Source organism: Mus musculus, chromosome 18 (genome assembly GCF_000001635.26).
Source record: "Mus musculus strain C57BL/6J chromosome 18, GRCm38.p6 C57BL/6J".
Lineage (NCBI taxonomy): Eukaryota > Metazoa > Chordata > Mammalia > Rodentia > Muridae > Mus > Mus musculus.
In genome coordinates this window covers 10,699,610-10,721,026 of record NC_000084.6, presented here as the reverse complement: position 1 = coordinate 10,721,026, position 21,417 = coordinate 10,699,610, and the positions used below count along the sequence as shown (strand labels likewise).

The 21,417-nt window shown below is 42.5% G+C and overlaps 1 protein-coding gene and 1 long non-coding RNA gene across 5 annotated transcripts in view; one reads left to right on the top strand and one right to left on the bottom strand.

Moving 5' to 3' along the window:
- Positions 1-9,194: 9,194 nt before the first annotated feature.
- Positions 9,195-14,167, bottom strand: 4930563E18Rik (RIKEN cDNA 4930563E18 gene). Its single transcript, NR_045379.1, has 3 exons — positions 12,823-14,167; positions 10,461-10,515; positions 9,195-9,347 (listed from the first exon to the last, which is right to left on the bottom strand). It is a non-coding gene; the product is annotated as an RIKEN cDNA 4930563E18 gene (long non-coding RNA).
- A 76-nt stretch (positions 14,168-14,243) lies between these two features.
- The window catches only part of Abhd3 (abhydrolase domain containing 3), a 62,373-nt gene continuing 55,199 nt past the window's right edge, over positions 14,244-21,417 (top strand). For 2 of the 4 annotated variants that reach the window (XR_385966.4, XM_011246794.3), the window contains exons 1-3: positions 14,244-14,497; positions 14,863-15,026; positions 16,297-16,479. Coding sequence is in view for 3 of the 4 variants with exons in the window: in XM_011246794.3 (XP_011245096.1) it covers positions 14,336-14,497; positions 14,863-15,026; positions 16,297-16,479 (509 nt within the window). In the remaining variant the exon portion in view is untranslated. The remainder of the gene's footprint in view (positions 14,498-14,862; positions 15,027-16,296; positions 16,480-21,417) is intronic. The other 2 variants (XM_011246793.3, NM_134130.1) reach the window with 2 other exon arrangements.

Here is a 21,417-nt window from a genome sequence, read left to right as displayed (position 1 = left end):
CAAAGGGAGCCTGCAGTGGAAATTTCTGGTTTCTTTGGAGACTCGGGTTATAATGACATTTTGCTGGTGTGGACAGATGAAAAAGAATGTTTTGCTAGAGCAGAAGCAGTTGAAAGGATGTTTTTCTAGGCAAACACATTAAGGGATGCATAGCATTTAGAAAGAATATAAGCCCGGTATGGTGGCGCATGCCTTTAATCCCAGCACTCGGGAGGCAGAGGCAGGCGGATTTCTGAGTTCGAGGCCAGCCTGGTCTACAGAGTGAGTTCCAGGACAGCCAGGGCTATACAGAGAAACCCTGTCTCGAAAAAACCAATAAAAGAAAGAAAGGAAGGAAGGAAGGAAGGAAGGAAGGAAGGAAGGAAGGAAGGAAGAAAATAAATAAATATGACCCCACAGATAGTGGGAGCTTGAGCATTGGTTCGCTTTGCTCCACCTCACTATTCTTCACTGCCAACATGCATGTATTGGTTCACCTTACATTGCATTGCTGAGTTTTGATTGTGGTGACTTCATAGAAACTCACCAAAAAACTTGTGTTTGGCACTTGGTTGATTGGTGAGCCCCTCAGGTTTCTTTTGGATTGAACTGTCCTTGCTGATTCATGTGTGCTGTCTATTCCAGTGCACTGGTCTGCAGCTGCTGATTCATGTTTGGTGTTTGCTACTGGATTGGACTGAGAACAATAAAGACTGGAATCACCCCAAAAACTATTTCTAAACAGATCCACTTCCCCCATATCCTAATAACCTTTCTTCTCTACTACCTCTGGTGAGTGGTGGGCTAGAGGAAAGGTTGAACCTTTATTAAAGTAGATTGTGAAAAATATATGCCTACAGGAGTTCACCATTTTGCACCAATCTCAGAAGGCCATCCAGACAATCGTAGACTTTGACCTTAATTAGCAGGGAAATATACCCCTACCAGAGACAGGGCTTGTGAATACAGGACATACCTGATCCTGCAGCTGCTAGAACTGGCTTGCCTGTGTAGGTGGTACATAGAAACTGCCAAAATCTCCCTGTATTAGTTTTCTTTCTCCTGCTGCAATCTCCATGACTAAAGTGACTTACAGAAGAAAGGGTTGTCTGGGCTTACAGGACATCTTGAAAGCAAGTGGGACATGGAGATTAGAAATGGACACTGAGAGAGAGCTGAGGGTTCTCATCGCAAGCAGGAAACATAAACTGATTTTGAAGTGACACAAATCTTTAAACTTGGAAAGCCTACTTCCAGTGACATTTCTCCTCCAACAAAGCCACAACTCCTAGCCACCCCAAACAACACCACCAACTGGAGAGCAAGGATTCAGATCCAAGACTGGGGAGGGAAGCACATACAGACCTCTACTGCTCTAACAGAAGCAAGATGAAACTTGGTTTCTCTCTCCTTCCTTCTCTGGCAATTAACAAAAGGAGCCTACTATATCAGGTGTTCAGCAGTATTGTGACCATTCTACCAAACTTAAACTTCCGGGCTGGTGAGATGGCTCAGTGGGTAAGAGCACCCGACTGCTCTTCCAAAGGTCCGGAGTTCAAATCCCAGCAACTACATGGTGGCTCACAACCATCCGGAACCAGATCTGACTCCCTCTTCTGGAGTGTCTGAAGACAGCTACAGTGTCAAAAAAGAAAAGAAAAGGACTCAGCCAAATTTAAGAAAAATATTAAACAAATTTTCCATGATCCCTTTAAGCCTCCAAGAGGCCATGAATTATGAACCAAAAAACTTAAACTTCCATATAATCAAAGTAACATCATTGAACATTCTTCCCAGTGAAGAGTATGGGAGCAGAGTCTAAGACTCCTGAACTCCCAGCTCCCTGATGCTCACTTCCTGTGTACTCTGCTTGGTGACTGTATTACTGAGGGTTCTCTAGAGGAACTGCTAGAATGAATACACATACACATACAAATACATATCCATGAAAGGGATTATTAGGATGGCTTAATCCCAACAATGGTTGCCTACGAAAGGAAGGTCCAAAGATCCAATAATTATCAGTCCCATGAGGCTGGATATCTCAATTGGTCTTCAGTGCACAACAGAATAATGAAGAAATTGCTCTAATGGCATTGGAGGAATGGACTTGCTAGCTAGGAGGGTGAGAGCAAGCAGGCAAAGAACAAAAGCTTCCTTCTTCTATGACCTATGATTTGGAGAAAGAGCATCTTCAGGTCAATAGCTGTGATAGCTGGAGCTGCATAATAATGGGCTTCAGTGATGGAGCCACATTTAAAAAGCAGCTACAACTGACTCACCATCTGAGTCAACCCAAAGTCATACCCAAGTCATCCTCCTGTGCAGTCTAATGGGCAACTTAAGCAGGAAGGTGGCAGGAGCCACCATCCCCTATGATTCATGTCTTTGATGGTGGCACTTTCTTCACTTCTCCCAAGTATATGATATCACTTGTGACTTGTTTCAAGGGAAGAAAAGATAGCTAAAAGACTCTTATTTGAACTTTATTACTAAAATATCTCACTCACAAATCAGGTCAGTATGTCAATTACTCTGATATCCAAGTATGTCTATTCCAACTGCATATTCTTTCAGAAGCCAGAGAAGTTGCCTGTCACTCAGGTTGTTGGGAAGCTGAGGCCTGAAGAGCACTTGAACCCAAGAACTCAAGGCCAGTCTGAGCCATGCAGTAAGACCCCGTGTGGTGGTTGGAATGAGAATGGTCCCCGTAAGTTCATGTGTTTGAATGCATGGTCCTCAGTTAGTGAAATTGTTTGAAAAGTATTAGGAGATGTGGCCTTGTTGAAGGAGGTGTCACTGAGAATGAGCCTTGAAGTTTGAAAAGCCCATGCCAGACTCAGTCAGTTTCTCTGTCCTTCTCTGCCTGCATCTTGTAGATCAGATGTAAGCCTCTGGCTGCTGCAAGCCTCCGGCAGGCAGCTGCACACCACCATTTTTCCTGCCTACTGCCACACTCCCCACAATGATGATCAGGGCCTAACCCAATCAAATGCTTCCTTTTATAAGTTACCTTTGTCGTGATGTTTCATCATAGCAATAGAATAAATACCCAGTCTTAAAATAAAACAATCAGAAACTCTCAGAAAGTAAAGGAGTAATTATTGGTTGGTTCCCTAGAATTACTGTATTGTACTGGAGTCAAAACTAGGTTAATCATAACTTCCTAAGCTACCTCTGACCCACAGGCATTAGCATCCTCATTTCCAGTAGGTAGGGATTCTTCTGAGGAAAATCTCCTTTCCTTTGTGTCCTTTTTGGGGCCGGGGGATGCTTTGTTTTGTTTTGGAGAAGAAGGAAGAGAATCACAGGATAGACACAACTATGTGACATGGTCCTTCTCTTGGGGAGCTGTCTGTCAGCTTATGTCCAGAGACTAGCTGAAGGCCTCTAAATATGGCTCAAGTCAGATCTGTGCTTACCAAAGTTGGAGTTTTTCTGATTCCACAGATCAAAAATTACTTAAATAAGGTACATATCTACTTCATTCACTGTAATTAATAGCCCCAACCCCAATATTGGAGCCTTAATGATGTCTTACACTGATTGGCTAATTGACCCTGGCACTTCCCCCTACCCTTCTAAAGTTTTGTGTGACATAATAATTACCCTTTTTTGATTTTGGTTTTATTGTGCTTGTTCACACATGGAATCCAGGGCTTCACTTATCTGGCCAGGTGCTCTACAAAAAGCTGCACATTTATCTCTGACAGACTACTTTTAAGGTTGATTTTAGATTGTCATACTGTCTTGTTGATTTGTTTTGTTTTGGGGGTGGCTTGTGTGCTTGGCTATTTGGTTTATGTTTTGAGACAGGATCTAACTGCTAATCCCAGACTGACCTCTAACTCATAATCCTCCTGTCTCAGCCTTTCAAGTGCTGTGACTATTGGCACATGCCACCAGGCCTGATTAGATAGCCATTTTGTAACTTGAAACTGAATATAATCCTAACTGATTCAAATGTTTTTGCCTTCAGATGTTTTTTGTTTGTTTGGTTGGTTTTTTTTTTTTTTTTTCCCAAGACAGGGTTTCTCTGTATAGTCTGGCTGTCCTGGAACTCACTCTGTAGACCAGGCTGGCCTTGAACTCAGAAATCTGCCTGCCTGTGCCTCCCAAGTGCTGGGATTAAAGGCATGCACCACCACTGCCCCACATCTTCAGAAGTTTTGTCTGCACGTATCCCTGTGCACATGTGTGGCCAGTGTTTTTGGAGGCCAGGTGAGGATATTGGATCACCTGGGACTAGAATTACACAGTTATGAGCTATCATGTGGATGCTGGGAACTTAAAGCAGATGTTCTAGAAGAGCAGTCAGTGCTATTTATTAATTGCTGAGCCATCTTTCCAGTCCCTGTTTCAAATTCTTAATATATTATCATATGTATTAATATATTATTTCAGAAATGCATTCTTTGGTGATTTCCTTTCTCTTCATTCCTAAAGTTATTTTATTTAAACAATAAAGATCTTTTTGTGTGGTTGGAATTTTATTTTAAAAGATAGAAAATTTTATTTAAATTGGCTTAAATGAATCCTTTTAATCATCTAAAAAGAAAAAGAAACACTTTTGAATGCTGGACAGTGGTGGCACACACCTTTAATCCTAGCACTTTGGAGGCAGCCAGATCTCTGAGTTCCAGACCAGCCTGGTCTACAGAGTAAGTTCCAGGACAGCCAGAACTACATAGAAACCCTGTCTTGAAAAGCAAACAAAACCTCTTGGAAATTCTGATGCATGCGTGTTGATTTTAGAGTCTAGGCAACATCTCTAGGACAAAGGTTCTTCAGTCCTCAGTTGTGCCTTTCCTTATCTTGGCTTCCTGTGTGCGCACTCTCATCCTTACCGTAGAAGCTCCAGGAAGCAAGGGAGGTTCTTTCCCTACAATCTCAGCAGCAGTATCTTTTTGGCATGATGAATCTAAAGAGATTGTGCACATCTGGTTTAATCAAACTCCGGGATCACAACAGGCATGGGCTTCATGTCTTCTTTTAAGTTGGATGTGAGGTTACCTCTACCCCCAAACACCTGATTTAAGAGCAGATACAAGGAGAGCAAGTCAAATGTTCAAGAATGAACTATTGGAAGAGGAACAATTAGGTCAGAACATGCCACGCAATACCTAAGCTGGAATGGTTTGCATCCCCAAGCAGGTTGGCAAAACCATCTGAGGTTTGTGATAGTGTCAACTGTTGGAGCAAAATGAGTGGAGTGAGCAATGGAGTCAGAGACTTTGTTTCTAGTTTGGTGTTCCCTCTATAGCTTCAACAAATCACCTAACTTCCTGGTCTCCAACTACTTCACATGCAAGACAGGGGTTAGAGGTGGACTGCAGGGTTAGAGGTGGACTGCAGGGTTGGGGGTGGACTGCGGGGTTGGGGTGGGCTGCAGGGTTAGGAGTGGACTGCAGACTTAGGGGTAGGCTGCAGGTTTAGCGATGGAATGCAGGGCTAGGGGTAGAATGCAGAGTTAGAGGTGTATTGGGAAATGCTGTATTGGGAAATGAACATGAGTCTTTAGGAACCACAAGGGAAATGTTATAATTTTAAAATATTTGTGCATCGGGTTACAAAATCTCCAGGGGTTTTAAGTGAAGTGAGGACCCATTACATGGACTGGGGTCATACACTGAGTAAAGAAAAGAGCATAAACTGAACACCATTCCCTCCTACCTCCCTCAACTCTCTTCTCTGTTCTGCTCTCTCTCTCCCCTTTTCCCATCTCCCTCTTTTCTGAATCCTGGCTTAGATACTGGCCCCCTCAAGTGCCTGCCACCACCCCTGCCCTTCTCATCAGGAACTGTGTTCTCTCACTGTGAGCCAGAATAGATTTTTTTCCCTTAAGTTATCTTCATAGACATTTTGTCACAGCAATAAGAAAACTACTGCACCGTGACTGGAACTTGCTGTGTGAACCAGGTTGGCCTCCAACCTGTTCCCCTTGCTTCTGCCTCCCAAGTTGGGATTGTAGAACTGCGTCACTGCGCCTGATCACTGCTGATATGTTGCTCTGGGGCGTCACAGCATCTAGTACTTGAGTAATAGATTTCCACTGCTAAAAATTTTGCCTAACTTAAAAGTATTTTTTCATAGCAACACAAGTAGACCAAGCCACCATCTCCTTTACAAACAAGGCCCCAATTTTGTTGAGACTTCATATACCCTGTTGAGCCATGTGCCTGACTAAAGACAGACTTGCTCAAAAATCTCATAAAGGTAGTGTGGCCCATTCTACAGAGTTAGGTATAAGCAGGTCATTGAGCGAGGCATCTGAGATCACTCCCTCAGACAGGTGACAGTCCCTTCTAATACCTGCCCTTTCTACCTGCCTGCAATACAATTAAAGGACTGGAAGAGTCATGAAAGAAGCCACAAGACCATATGTTAAGCAATAGAAAATGGCATCTTGGGACACTGAAGACATTCTTTGACTTGCCACCAACACCCTATATTACCTGCCTTCACATGAAATAAAAACAGGGCCCTATCTTGTTCAACCCCCTTGTGTAAGCTGTATGCAATGCCACAATATTTTTTCTTGATATTTAGATATTATTTAGAAGGCAGATAGACCAATAAGTACATGGGGACATATGATTAGGAATAGATTTATAAAATTATAAAGACTTGAGCTTCTTTAATAAGAAACATTCAGGGTAACAAGACAGACAAATAGATGAAAGTACCATAGAATGAAAATGAATGATAAGACTATATCAATTGTTTCTTTATAAACCACAGATACAGTAATTTCACACTTGTTTATTGTCTCTCAGTCTCTGTGAATCAAGACTCCAGATATGATTAGCTGGGCCTTCTGCTCAGAAGTCCTACAAGGCTGTAGTCAAGCATGCCGCTCATAGCTGTAGTGGAATCTGAAGTTTGAGGTCCTCTTCCAAGCTCACAAGGTTATTTACAAAATTAATTGGTACTCATGGCAGCTGATTCTTCAAGGCCAGCAGTCAAGCCTCTGACTTCTTCTACTCCTGATCTAGATCTCTTCCTTAAAGGACTCAATTGATTAGATCAGATCTGCCCAAGATAATCTTCCTTTTGATAACTCAAAGTCAACTGACTAGAGACCTTCAATTACACCTGCAAAATCCCTTTTACCTTTGTCATATGAAGTAATAGTCATCAGAGTGATACTCCATCATAGTCGCATATCCTGACCCCCTCGTCCAGGGGAGGGGATGAAGCAGAACGGTATGTACCAGAGAATGAAATGAGAATGGCCCCACCGGTTCATATGTTTGAATACTTAATCCCCAGTTGGTGGAACTACTTGGGAAGGATTAGGAGATGTGGCCACTGGTGGGGTGAGCATTGAGGGTTCAAAAGCCCATGTCATTTCCAATGTGCCCCTTTATGTGCACTGTTTACAGATCAGGATGTGAGTTCCCAGCTGCCCCGCCACTGTGCTTTTGCCCCATCATCATGGATTATAATTCTCTAAATCAGCGGTTTCCAACCTGTGGTCGAAATCCCTCTGGGGATTGCATATCACATATCCTGCATAGCAAGCATTTATAGTATGATTAATAACAGTAGCAAAATTTCAGTTATGAAGTAGCAACAAAGTAATTTTATGATTGGGGGTTACAACATGAGGAAATGTACTAAGGGGTCACAGTGTTGGGAAGGTTGAGAACCACGGGTCTAAACCATAAGCTGAATTAGATGCTGTCTTTTATAAGTTGTCTTGATCATGCTATTCTGTTATAGCAATAGGAAAGTAAGACACCTTGTGAGGGTACAGTGATTTTTGAGGCAGGAAAGGACATTGCTTCCACCTGGGTTGCAGTTCCAAGTCTCCTTTCCAAGGACTATATCCACTCAGTCACATAGTGTGTGTACAGCTAAGCCCAGGGAAATCCAATTTAGAAGAGTTGCCTTGCTTAAGAATGATATGACATTGCATATGTATTATCCCACAAGTCAGGAAGCAAAGACAAAAGTATTGCTATCTTCCAAATTCCAGGACAGTCAGGGCAGGCAGGAGGGTGGATAAGAGATGTCTCAGTGGTTAAGAGCACAAACTGCTCTTCCAGAGGTCCTGAGTTCAATTTCCAGCAATCACATGGAGGCTCACAACCATCTGCAATGCGATCTGATGCCCTCTTTTGGTGTGTCTGAAAACAGCTATAGTGTATTCATCATACATGTAAAATTAATAAATAAAATCTTTTAAAAGAAAAAAAGAAAGAAAATTGCTTCTTTGCATGAAGTGGAACTAGAGGAATTAAGCTGTAGCTCTGAGAATATCTGTGTCTTAGTCACTGTATTTATAATCTGTATCTTCCTTCCTTCCTTCCTTCCTTCCTTCCTTCCTTCCTTCCTTCCTTCCTTCCTTCCTTCTTTCCTTCCTTCCCTGCCTCATAAAAAGCATGTCCTTGGCTTTTTTCCTGGGGAAAGAGCATCATTCTCTGCTTCTCTCTTTCCCTCACCCCTGCTAAGCCATTAATCCTCTCCACACAAAGGTATTCCCAAATGATGACAGTCACCTTGGAGGAAGGAGGGACAATTTTTCTCCCTATTATGGATACAGCTTGGCTCTGAATCTAATAAACAAATTAGTGTTGAGAGAAGCCATGCACACATTTCTACTTAAGACTCCAAACATCAGTATGAATGTACAGACTGGAGTGAGGTCCAAGGCCCCAGACTCAGCTGACCGACCCTTCTTCTCTGAGCCTCCTGGGCCACATAGGCAGCCTTTCTCTCATCCTTTCTCTCCATAGTTTAACTCCTCTCACCTTGGGGATTTTTCATCCTCAGTTCTTAGAGTAGAGTGAATCTATAGTATATATGTTAAGCTGTATGTCTATATGTAGTGTATGCCTATGATGAATAGTCTGTAGTTTATGTCTAAAGTTAGACAGGCTGAGGCAGGAGAACTACTATGAGTTCAAAGCCAGTAAGGGTTTCATAGTAAGATTGTTTTTTGGTTTTGTTTTATTAAGGATTTATTTGTTTTATATATGAGTGTTCTATCTGCATGTACACTTGCATGCCAGAAGAGGGCATCAAATAGATGGTCATGAGCCACCATGTGGTTTCTGAGAATTGAACTCAGGACTGCTGAGCCATCTCTCCAGACCCAGTAAGACAAAAAAAAAAAAAAAAAAAAAAAAAAAAAGGTCGTGCCTGTCAGTCCAAATCATAGTGCTCGTGTTAGGACTGTGATTAGAACAATAAGATTCAGAGCTAAAATTGGAGGTCACTGTATTTTACTAACAAAAAACATATTAATTTAAAGACACTTGTTATTTCTCATAATAGCATGTACAAGACTACAGGCTATTTTAAATTGAGTAAAACCTGATTTGTTTTCATCGTCTGCTTCTGCTTCTCTGTTCTGGAATTCTCTGTAAATACAAACAAATACAAATAAGCTCTTCTTTACTGGATTTTGTTGCTGATTTGTTACAGACCCGAGAAGGGTTAAGATATAGGATGCACCCTATTGCAAATAGAAAACCATTGCTAAGAGATGTCACTCTTCCTCGTAAACCCTCAGAGAACTCATATGAGAGTTCAGAAATTCATCTTGAGCTACTTCATATATTCACATGGATGCAGATTGAAACAATTGCAGATATATGGATAGTATACATGTATATGTAGCTGAGTTCACAGTATCACTAAAGGCAGTGATACTCCAATGACATTGGTTATATCATTTTTGATTTTAAAAAAGAAAGAATGCTGGGCAGTTGTGGTGCACGCCTTTAATCCCAGCACTTGGGAGGCAGAGGCAGGTGGATTTCTGAGTTTGAGGCCAGCCTGGTCTACAAAGTGAGTTCCAGGACAGCCAGGGCTACACAGAGAAACCCTGTCTTGAACAAAATCTAAAAAGGAAAGAATGAACCATGGCTCTTTAGAGAAGTAGCTAGCTTAAGGTATTGGACAGGGGAATAGCCAAATAAGCAGTACTAGAAATAATCCCTTGTGGGTCTAGACAGTAAGGAATTTCGTAAACAACAGTGTGTAGCCAAAATGAAAGAGCTTCAGTGGCCAAAGCCCAAAGCAAGGGTGCCAAGATGCCAAATATGAAGACTTGCATCCCATCCCTAGAACCCACATGGTGGAAGAAGAAAACCTGCTCCTGCAAGTCATCTTGTAACCTCCATATGCATACCTTTCCATGGGAGCAACCACACACACACACACACACACACACACACACACACACCACACTTACTCACTCAAGCAGTCAATGTAATGAAACTTTAAAAAAAAATGTGCTTGGGGACTATAGTCCAACTATAATTAAGTAAATACACTTGAATATATATATATATATATTAATTACAGGTATGGGCCACCATGTCCAGCAATACATATACATACATATATATACACACAGAATCAGTACACATATATGTATACATATATACACATACATGCACACACACATACATATATACATATACACACACACACATATATGTATATATGTTGGGCATGGTGGCCCATACCTATAATTCCAGCACTGAATTCCAAGTCAGCTTTGACCACAGAAGGGAATCATGTCTTGAAAACAAAGCAAAACAAAAGTGCAAAAGTTAGGCTCTAAGCGACTTGCAGCTTTCAGTATGTGTCTGATTTTCTGCTCCCCCCCCCCCAGTTCTGGGCATTAAAACCTGGCTGTCATATATGTAACCCCCTGTATCTTCATCATTGATAAAACCTGATACATATGTAGTTGCCCCTGAACATAGGGACTCCTTGACAAGAACAAAGCTATGGAGATGAGCCAAGAAAGTCTGTTGGAAGACACTGAACAAGAGTAAGTCTATCAGAAACCATTCAATAGTGCGGCCTACATACCTGTTTAGCCACAGACTTACTCACTCATCTTTTCTCCATTGTAAGCAAGGAGTTCAGTCATCTCACAAATAGTATTTGTGCACCACCACCAGAAAGGTCTTTAAAAGAAACCAAAGGTCAAGAATCCAAAGCCCCAATTCCCTCCCCCTCCAGACTGGCTGTATGGCACAGAAAGAGGAGAAAGCACCTGGAATGTGGAGATGAGTATTTAGGCCAGGCTAAACATAACTCACTAAACCCAGGGAGCTGCACAGAATCCCAGAAGGGAAGTACTACTAACATTCTGCTACCCTTGGTGAGGCCACAGATGCATTCAAGCCTGTGCCTCACTGTGAGCTTTGTGCATTTCTCCACAGTTGGAGACATAGCTCACTGATAAAGCACATACATACTATGAACAAGGCCACACACTCAGTCCTCAGCACCTGAAACTGAAACCAAAGCAAAAATTCTCAAATCCCATCCTCGAAGATATGGGAATTGATGAGTTAGTGTCCTATGAAATCTAGGAATAGTGCTTATAGACTATTATTAAGGGACATGGCATAGACTTGCCTCAGTCTTCCTTGTTTTATATATTCTGTACAGGGTGCTCATAGAACTCCACTCACATAACCTCACCTTCACAGATCTTACCAGACAGCAAAGACATTTCTTCAAAGTTTAGAAGACAGGGTACTTCTGTGGTTTAGCTTTAACCTTGAAACAATATTAACTAATACAGTTCTCTTTGTCCTTTGTTATCATTTGCATGTGATACAAAAACATGATACAAAATTTAAAAGGTATAAAAAAGGTATTTAATGACAAGTCAATTATGTTTTTCATATCTAGCTGCCTATTTTCACTCTTTGGAATCATCCATTCTTTTCTCTTTTGTATTTATCTGGAGTTATATATACTTACATGTATATAATATATGCTACGTTTTATATATATATATATATATATATATATATATAATGTATGCTATATTATATATGCTGTAAATATATAATATGCTATATTATATAATATATGCCATATAACATATAGTATATATAATATGTAAAATATATAGCATATATCAACATATTATATATTTCAAATATTGTTATAAATAATATATGTGCTATATGTATTTTTTATATTATATTATATAAATTATATGTGCTATATAGTATATAGTATATATTAAATATATGTTAAACGTAGCTTTTCTGTATTTTTATAATAGTACATAATACTGGTATATTACACAAAGTTTGCAGTGATTTTGTTCCTATTTAAACCTTGCCTTCCATTAAATCTTGGAATGTTTTGACTTTGAGTCAGCATTCAGGAGGTCGACACAGTACTGTTGCAAGACCTGGGCCAGCCAAGCCTATATAGTAAGTTTCAGGCCATCCATGGCTACTTAACAAGAAACTGCCAAATAAAATAAAATAAAGTAAAATAAAATGTTTTCAGCATTCCTGTTAGTAATATGCCTTTTTGTGTGAGATATATGTAAGTTTTAAGTTGTTGGTTTTTTTGTTGTTGTTTTGTTTTTCGAGACAGGGTTTCTCTGTGTTGCCCTGGCTGTACTGGAATTCACTCTGTAGACCAGGCTGGCCTTGAACTCAGAAATTCACCTGCCTCTGCCTCCCAAGTGCTGGGATTAAAGGTGTGCACCACCACACCCGGCTTTAAGTTATTCTTAAAAACAACTTTTAACTGTTTGACAAATGTTCACTATGGCATTAGGAAAATGGTTAAGAGCACTTGCTGCTCTTGCAGAAAACTGGAATTCACTGTCCAGTATCCACAGGCGAGGTAGTTCACAACTGTTTGCAGCTCCAGCTCAGAGGCTCGAAGGACCTCAACATGCACATGCATACAGAAAATAAAAAAATAAATCTAAACAATAAAAGTATAACAGAAAAACACTTTTTACTGGGTTCCTTATTATTGAATATTGACTGAAGAGTTGAAAGTTTTAACTTATTTAGAGATTTATTTTATGTGCTATATTTGAATATGGTATGATACCTTTGAAATTGATGTCAAAATTTTGTCCCTAATATGAGTGAGGACTTGAAGAGGTCATTGGGTTGTCAAGAGGGTTCCTCCCTTCCTGGAAGGACTCAGTTCATTCTTGAGGCAGTAAGACTTTGGTTTCATGGGACTGGGTAGGTGCTAAAGAGCAGACATTTTGCGAGCACTTCTGTTTGCCTCTTCTGCACAGCCTGCTGCCTTTCTGATGTTGGCCATGTATGAGACCCTTGTCAGATGAGGTCCTTCAACCTGGACTTCCAGTTTCCGGAAACACAGCCTCTTTCCTCTATCAGCCACTCTCACACTCTGCCTCCTCTGTAATAGCAACCACAAGCTGGGCTAACTTTTAAGTCTTCGCTTACTTATTTTCAGAAATTCTTCTCCAGTTACCTTTCACTATAGATTGTAGTTGAAAATGAGAGCTGAGGATATAACTTGATGGAGGAGCACTTTCAATATTGCATGGGACTGTGGGCTCAATCCCCAGAACCACACACACACACACACACACACACACACACACAGAGGAAAAACAATAAAAACCAGGAGCTCAAGAACAAATCAAAAAGCAGGATCATTGTCATCATGGGTCCTGCTCTGCAACACTGGGGAAGAAGGCAGAGTCTCCTGTAGCCCAGGCTGGTCTCTTAACTACTTTCAGTGAAAGTAGTGAACTCTGCTACTGTCATGAATCATAATGTAAATATCTGATATACAGGATATTGGATATGCCACCCCTGTGAAAGGGTCGTTCTACCACCAAAGTGGTCAAGTCCCACAGACTGAGAAGTGCTGGTCTAGAGAAACAAAAACAAAACAAAGTGAGACAGCGATATCCAGGGAGCCTTTCTCAGTGAAGGTGAACAGTTATTCTGGAGGTGAACAGTTATTCTGGAGACTAACTCCAGTTAGCTTCAGTGACCAAGGCAAAGCCTGTGAGTTAATTAATCAGCCACATGATTGAATCCTATTACCAGTTCTAGACCTAGTTCTCATTTAATAGTCCTTAGCTATTTAAAAGATTCACCGAGAGATTGAAAGTCCAGCGTGTCTTGCAATTGATGGGATGTTTTTTTCTTTAAACAATCTCCCCAGAGACGCAAGCTCCAGTGGGACAGAGGATACTCTCCCTGCGTTGTGCAAGCTCTCCTTCCGCGTCTGCTTTGGATTCTGGAGCAAGTGCGGGCCCTCTGCAAACTGCGGCCTCCCGAGCTGGGCCGAGTCTACTAATTCAAGGTCAAGTGGCGGCCCGGCCTGTTTTCGTCTAGCTCGCCCGCTCTCTCCTGGCTCTGAAGGGACACTGGGGGTCCATGGTCTCCGGGCGGTCCAGCTGGCGTCTGGAAGGTTCTCAGGTAGGGTGGGACGGAACGGGACGGGCCACGCCTCCCGAGCCGCCGTTGGCTGAGGCAAAAGCCGTGCTCCACCCCGTAGGCGCCTCCTCCCGGCGTCTCCCGTCCCCAGCGCTCCGGCGAGCTGGCCTCCGCTGCAGTTGAGCCGGGCTCGCACTATGCAGCGCCTGGCCATGGACCTGCGGGTGCTGTCCCGGGAGCTGGCGCTCTACCTGGAGCACCAGGTTCGCGTCGGCTTCTTCGGCTCGGGCGTGGGCTTGTCACTGATCTTGGGATTCAGCGTTGCCTATGCTTGCTACTACCTGAGTAGCATTGCCAAGGTGAGCTGGGGGCGGGGGCAGTGGAGCGTGGCGGGCCCCGGGGACCCGCGGTTGCGCAGGCGACCCTAGCCTCCGGCTGAGGTTCAAGGTCCTGCCCCTAGGTCCTCTCGGCCTCAGTCCGGCCTGCACAGCTGCAGTACTTCGGGAAGGGCACCCGGACTCTGTTTGTCTTCTCCTGGGATGCGACTGAGCGCAGATTGGGACTGTTGTGATTATGAATTCTGTGCGTCAGTCTCCGGGGAGATGGAATCGGAGGGCTCGCTCGAGGCCTTCGGGTGGGGACACTGCTAAGTCCACTAGTTGCTGGTTTACGACCGCCGTAAACTTTGTTCTGGACCCCTTACTGATGCTGCTTCTCCCGGCAGAAACCCCAGTTAGTGATTGGAGGGGAGAGTTTCAGCCGCTTCCTACAGGACCACTGTCCCGTGGTGACAGAAACCTATTACCCGACGGTCTGGTGCTGGGAGAGCCGAGGACAGACATTGCTGAGACCCTTCATCACTTCCAAACCCCCGGTGCAATACAGGAAGTAAGTGAATGTCCATCTTGGGATGTGTCTTCTAAATCACAGGTTTTAATTCCTGCTTCCAGTTCTTAGTTAATACACCTGTGGTTAACAAAAGGAAACAATGTTAAAGAGACAAGAAAATAGGAGGGATGCGGGGTCTACCCACCTCCCTCCAGCTGCAGGAAAATATTCAGCTATTGCCCCTCTCCACCGTTTACTTTGTTTTGTTTTGTCTCCTTTTCATCCTAATGTGAATGGACCCAATGAACTTCCTGACTTATTTCTGGGATGTGAGAAGCTCTTTGGGGGGAGGGAGCAGAGGGGAGCTGTGTTACTGTTTTCCAATTTGTCCTTGAGGACCTAGACACCTTGATAAGATGCACTGATGTATTCATATGTTGGGGATCCTGGAATAGGGATTAGACAGCTATCAATAGCGTTAGGTTTTGTGTGTCTCCCCACAAAAGAACTCAGTAATAAGCACATGGATTTTTGAGGATAATGTCTTTGAGGTGTTGCTGACATGAATGGGAACATATCTAACTAGGAGATTTAAATGGTGTCTGTTACTAATTTCCCTGAGTCATCTAGTCTTTCCAGAGTTCCTCTTCCCCCGCCCCCCTGCCAATTTGTACTTTTGGGCCTACAGATGCTATGTGAGAAGTTGTTCAAGAAGCAGATTTTTCAAGGTACTCAGTTAGGGTCTGCATCATTGAGTCAAAAGAGTTGTAGCATAGAACCAGTCAGCCTTGGACTTCCTCATAATTCCCTGTCCGTATCTGTATGACCTCAATCAAATAGGGGTTAAATGCTAGGCACTTGAGAGTAATAAGGAAATAATTAATGTAGATATATAAAGGGCTATGTGTGTGTGTATGTGTGTGTGGTACCACAGATAAATTGAAAAGCCACACTCCCACCCAAATATTTGAAGTTCTTTGAAGCTTTTTTTTAATTAAAATATTTTATTGATTCTTTGATAATTTTGTTCATGTATATAATGCATTTTTACCACATTAACACACACACACACACACACCAATTGCCCTAATATTCCCTTTTGGAGTTCATTTTTTACCTATTACCTTTTATTGAGGCTGCTGAAAATATAGCATTAATCTTCATAATATTTTTATAATGAAAGGAGGTGACTTTTATAGCTATGTATATATTTGCAAATGTAGGTTAAGTTATTTTGAGATGACCAGATAATGTCATATTTATAGAATGAAAACACCAAGATGCAACTGAAAGGACTGCTCAGTAATGCCTTTGGAACTGTCACTTGCAGCGAACTCATTAAAACTGCAGACGGAGGACAGATCTCACTGGACTGGTTTGATAACAATAACAGTGCGTACTATGTGGATGCCAGCACCAGACCTACTATCTTGCTCTTGCCTGGCCTCACTGGAACAAGCAAGGAATCCTACATCCTTCATATGATCCATCTCAGTGAAGAATTAGGATACAGGTACCTGGGAAATATTGTTTCCTGTTTTTCACTTAATTCTTACAAATATGTTAATATTTCAGGCTGAGTGATCATGATGGAGCACACCTATAATCCCAGCAAAAGGAGGCAGAGGCAGGTAGAGTTCTGTGAGTTCAAGGCTAGCTTAGTCTTTGTAGGAAGCTCTAGGCTATTAGGGTACATATCGCAACCCTCATCCCACCACCGCCACCGTGGTGGTCCATGCCTTTAAAGCCCCCCCACTTGGGAGGCAGAGTGAGTTCCAGGATAGGCAGGGATACACAGAGAAACCGTGTCTCAAAAAAAAACAAAAACAAAAACAAAAGTTTTTTCCCCACTTAGGTGTATACCTCTGTCTTTCCCTCTCCCTCTTCCCCACCCCTTTCTCACACACACACACCTTCATGAATAAATAAGCAATCTCCTAAGCTATTACTTATTACTTACATCGGATTCTTTTTTCTCCCTTTCCTAACTGATCACCTCACAGGAGGTGATTCTTAGCATACTAACCACACGAACCGAGGGTAAATGAACAAATGAAATTAGAGCTACCTCCCCGCACCTCCCCCCCCCCCACGATGCACAGCTGCAGCTCCCAATGGAGCAGTGCTATGCAGAACAGCATCTCCAATCTCCTGAGACAGTAGACAGAGGCTCTCACACCACACTTTTAATTTGGACCTTAGATTTCTGATCTTATCTGCCTAGCTTAGGTCCAAGTGTACAGAATGCTCAGCATCAGCTTGTAGGTCATCCTTATTTTTCCACAGCCAGTCAGTTCCTTTTTTTGTGCACCTGAATTTGCAGGTGCTTGTGGCTGGTAGCCAGCTGATACCACAGCATTTTTTGAGCCACCATTATTCAACTTAGCCACCAGGTACAAATTTTCCATGTGACTTAGCAGCTTTACATTTCAGATTCAGTTCCAGAGTCTTAAAGCAGAGCGATTAGGAAAATAGTGGTGTGTGTGTGTGTGTGTGTGTGTGTGTGTGTGTGTGTGTGTTTGTGTGTGTGTATTAGTCTTCCTTAGCTGATGGTTATATTGAAATGTAGTCTGTGACTTGTGTCTTAGCATCAACTCTTGCTAAACTAGAAACACTTGTTTGTATGAAAAACTAAGGTTAAATTTATGTGGATAAAAACATTTTGATGTGAAGAGGGAAATGGCATAATAGAAAATTCTGGTTTTTTTTTGTTTGTTTGGTGCTTGGTTTTTTGTTTGGTTTTTGTTTGTTTTTTTTTGTTTGTTTGTTTTTGTTGTTTTGTTTTGTTTTTAGACAGGGTTTCTCTGTATAGTCCTGGCTGTCCTGGAACTCACTCTGTAGACCAGGCTGGCCTCGAACTCAGAAATCCACCTGCCTCTGCCTCCCAAGTGCTGGGATCAAAGGCACGCGCTACCACCACCCAACGAAAATTCTGTTTTAACAAGTTAATTCTGATCTTATACAGGCAAAGCCTCTTCTGTCCATGAAAGAGCATTCTCTCAGAAGCTCAGATACAATATTTTGGAACTCAGTTGCTAGGAAGTAGCAAGAATCTCTGATTATTTCATTTTTAAACAACATCCAGTTAAAACGCTTATTTCTAGTTTACGGCTCAAACTTGGTCATGCTAAAAAGCTGGGGGTCTACAAAGCTACTCCCCACTCCAATTTTGAGACTGGATCTCATGTAGCTCAGGCTAACCTCAAAGTTAAAATGTAGCCAAAATGTAAGGAAGGCAAGAAAAAATCAGCAACCTTGCATTTCTCTCTGGGACCTTGTGAGACGGAGAAGGCTGTGCCAGTTCCTTGACTGAAGAACTAGGCTTGAAGAACTAGGATAACCTTGAACTTCTGGTCCTCCCGCTCCAGCCTCAGAGGGTTGCAACTATGAATCTGTCCCTACTCTGGGTTCAGGAGCTTCTGCAGACCTAACCCAGGTTTCATGCGCACTCACTATGTGAGAGTGAGGAGGTCTGGGCTGAATCCGACTGGCCTTTGCCTGGAGAGGGAAGGAGCAAGCCATCCCTTATCAGGGAGCTCACCAGTGACCTTGGGGCCTAGAACTTTCTTTCTCATTGTCAAGAGTCTCCTCTCGCTGAGGAAATGGCTCAGCCGGTGCAGTTCCTGCACGGTAAACATGAGAACCTGAATTCGGATCCTCAGAATCCACTTGGAAAACTGAGCTCAGGGACTGGAGAAGTAGATCAGCAGTTAGGAGCACTCAGTGCTCTTGCAGAGGACCAGGTTTAGTTCCCAGCACCCACATGGCAGCTCATAGCTGCCTGTAAAACTAATTCTAGACTCTCTTTTGCGCATGTGGGCACAAGGCATGCAACATGGTACACATACATATATGCTAACAAACACTCATACACATGAAATAGAAATAAATAAATCTTTTTTAAAAAGAAGACAGTCTGGACACAGTGATGTGTTCCTGTAACCCCAGCACCAGGGGGAAGCCAAACCCTGGAACTCATTAGACCAGCCAGTCTACTCAGGATGGTGAGCTTCAGGCTCACTTAGAGACCCTTGAAGAACCAATCGCAGATAGTGATTGAGGAAAGGCAGCCAGAATTAACCACTTTCTTCCACGCACATGTACTCACATGCATATACCCATACTAATAAGTACGTGCAACACATACACTCAGAGTGTCTGAGTTCTACAAATAAAGCCTTGAGAAAAAAAAATGTCAAGTCTCTGCTGTAAGTTGGAGAGGCTGTATCAGTTAGCTTTGTCATTTAACAAATCCTCCCAGCACTCAGTGGGTTAAAACAACTGCTTTGCTCAGTCCCAGGGATGGGCAGTTTGGGCTAAGGTTGTTGAAGGTATTTTGGGGTCTTGGCCAGGATTATTTGTGCATATGTCGAGACAGCTAGATGCTGGGGGGGGGGGGCTTGGCTGGGGCTACTCAGCTCAGCCCTCATGGTGCTTCACCTACATGCAGGTTCACCCTGAACTGCTCTGTTGGTGGAAGGTTTCTGAGCACAGAAGCTATCATGGCCTCTGCCCAGCTGAGAACTCCCACAGTATTCCTTCAGCAACGTTCCAACAGTCAGACCAGAGCAAATCAGATGGTCCTCTCAGAATCAATGAGAGGGGATTGGGAATTACATAATGTTTTTCAGTTTTACCACAGAGTACAGGCAGTTTCAGAGACCCCTGGGTGAAACATAAATCCGAAAGCTTGAAAGAAGGCTGTGCTGTGTTCTAAAGAGGCAAAAAAAGGAGCTCAGTTATTGGGGGTGTGGCTGGGGACAAAGCTGACAAAGCTTTGTAAGCCCTAGATGGGCTTTCAAGTTAAACCTGGACTCACCTGTCGGGACCACCACTTACAGAGTATTCCAAGCAGTTAACTGAATTCCCCCTTCACAGTTCTCTCTCCTACTTCAGAGAACTTAGTTGGGATGTACACAGTACTTGATTGTACAAAGTGTGTCTATAGAAAAGTTTGTTTTCTTTCTTTCATCTTCTGGTGTCTCTTCAGAGTAGTAAATTTTATAATTTAGAAGCAGAAGCCACACACAGCTCATTTCCATGTGGACATTGGTATAATGTCTCCTAATACAGAGTTTTGTTGACAGAGATAAACATCCATGCGATGACAGGATCTAGCTCTGCTTATTACCTTATGTAAAATAGGGTGCTTGGGAGGGGCATGAGTTCTGTCAGGTCAGCAAGGAACTTTGGATGCTGTCTGGTAAGATACAGAGACATTAGAGGGAATCTAATTCCCAGTCTATGGATGAATGAAACAGAAGGGTTTATAGTCAATGTACACACATTTTCCACTCACTCAAAATCAATGATTGACGGGAAGGAAACTAGGCCAAAGTTTATGTAAGATAATTATAAGCAAAGGTGTTCCTAACAGGGTCAAAAGTAAATAGACTTAGAAGGAGAATATTTGATCTGCCTATTGTGACCATCTTATCACCATCTTCACAGTACCATGGTTGCAGATTGTCCAATTGAAGGAGACTGTTGTTGAGCGAGATAAATTATTTTCTTTTCAGTTTTATCAATCTGTTGAGACGTGCATTTCCTAGAGAGCATGTTAGATAAGAAAGGTCGAGACTACAAGAAGAACATCCAATGGAAATCAGAGGACTAGGAAATGATTAGTTCCCTCTAATAACAAAAAGTCTTTTTTCTTTGAGACAGGATCTCACTTTTAGCCTAGGCTAGCCTAGAACTCAGTATGTAGTCCAGGCTGGTATGGACTCTTAAGTTCTCTAAGTGACAGATACTATCATTGTGTTGGAGCTGCTGCTTTTTAAAGATGTATTTATTTTTATTCATGTACATTGGTGTTTTACCTGCATATATGTCTGTCTGAGGGCTCTAGATCCCCTACAACTGGAGTTACAGACAGTTGTGAGCTGCCATGTGGATGCTGGAAATTAACCCCGGGTCCTCTGGAAGAATAGCTAGTGCCCTTAACACTGAGCCACCTCTCCAGCCCCTATGCTGGGTTCTTTAAAAAATTCAATTCAGAGATTGAAGAAATCACTCAAGATGATAAAAGAGTTGACCATGCAAGCATGTGAAGTTGTGTTTGAGATCCCCACCCCCCCGGGAGCCATGTTTAAAGAAAAAACAACAACAAAAGCAGACATCATACAGCACAGGTTCCTATATCCTACTATTCCTCCCAGGAAATGGGTTTAAAGACAGGAGAACCCCAGGAGATCATAGGCCAGTGAGCCTGGCATATGAAGCAGATGATAATGACAGAGACCCTGTTTCAAACAAAGTAGAATTTGAGGACCGACACCAGAGGTTGTCCTTTGGCCTCCGTGTGAACACTGTATTAATACACACATGTGCACACACACACACACACAAACACACAGAATCTCTATTTGTGGTGCTATTCCTATAGTCTACTTAGGAGGCTGAGGCAAGAGGAGCACTTGAGCTCCAGAATTTGGGGCCCAGCCTGAGC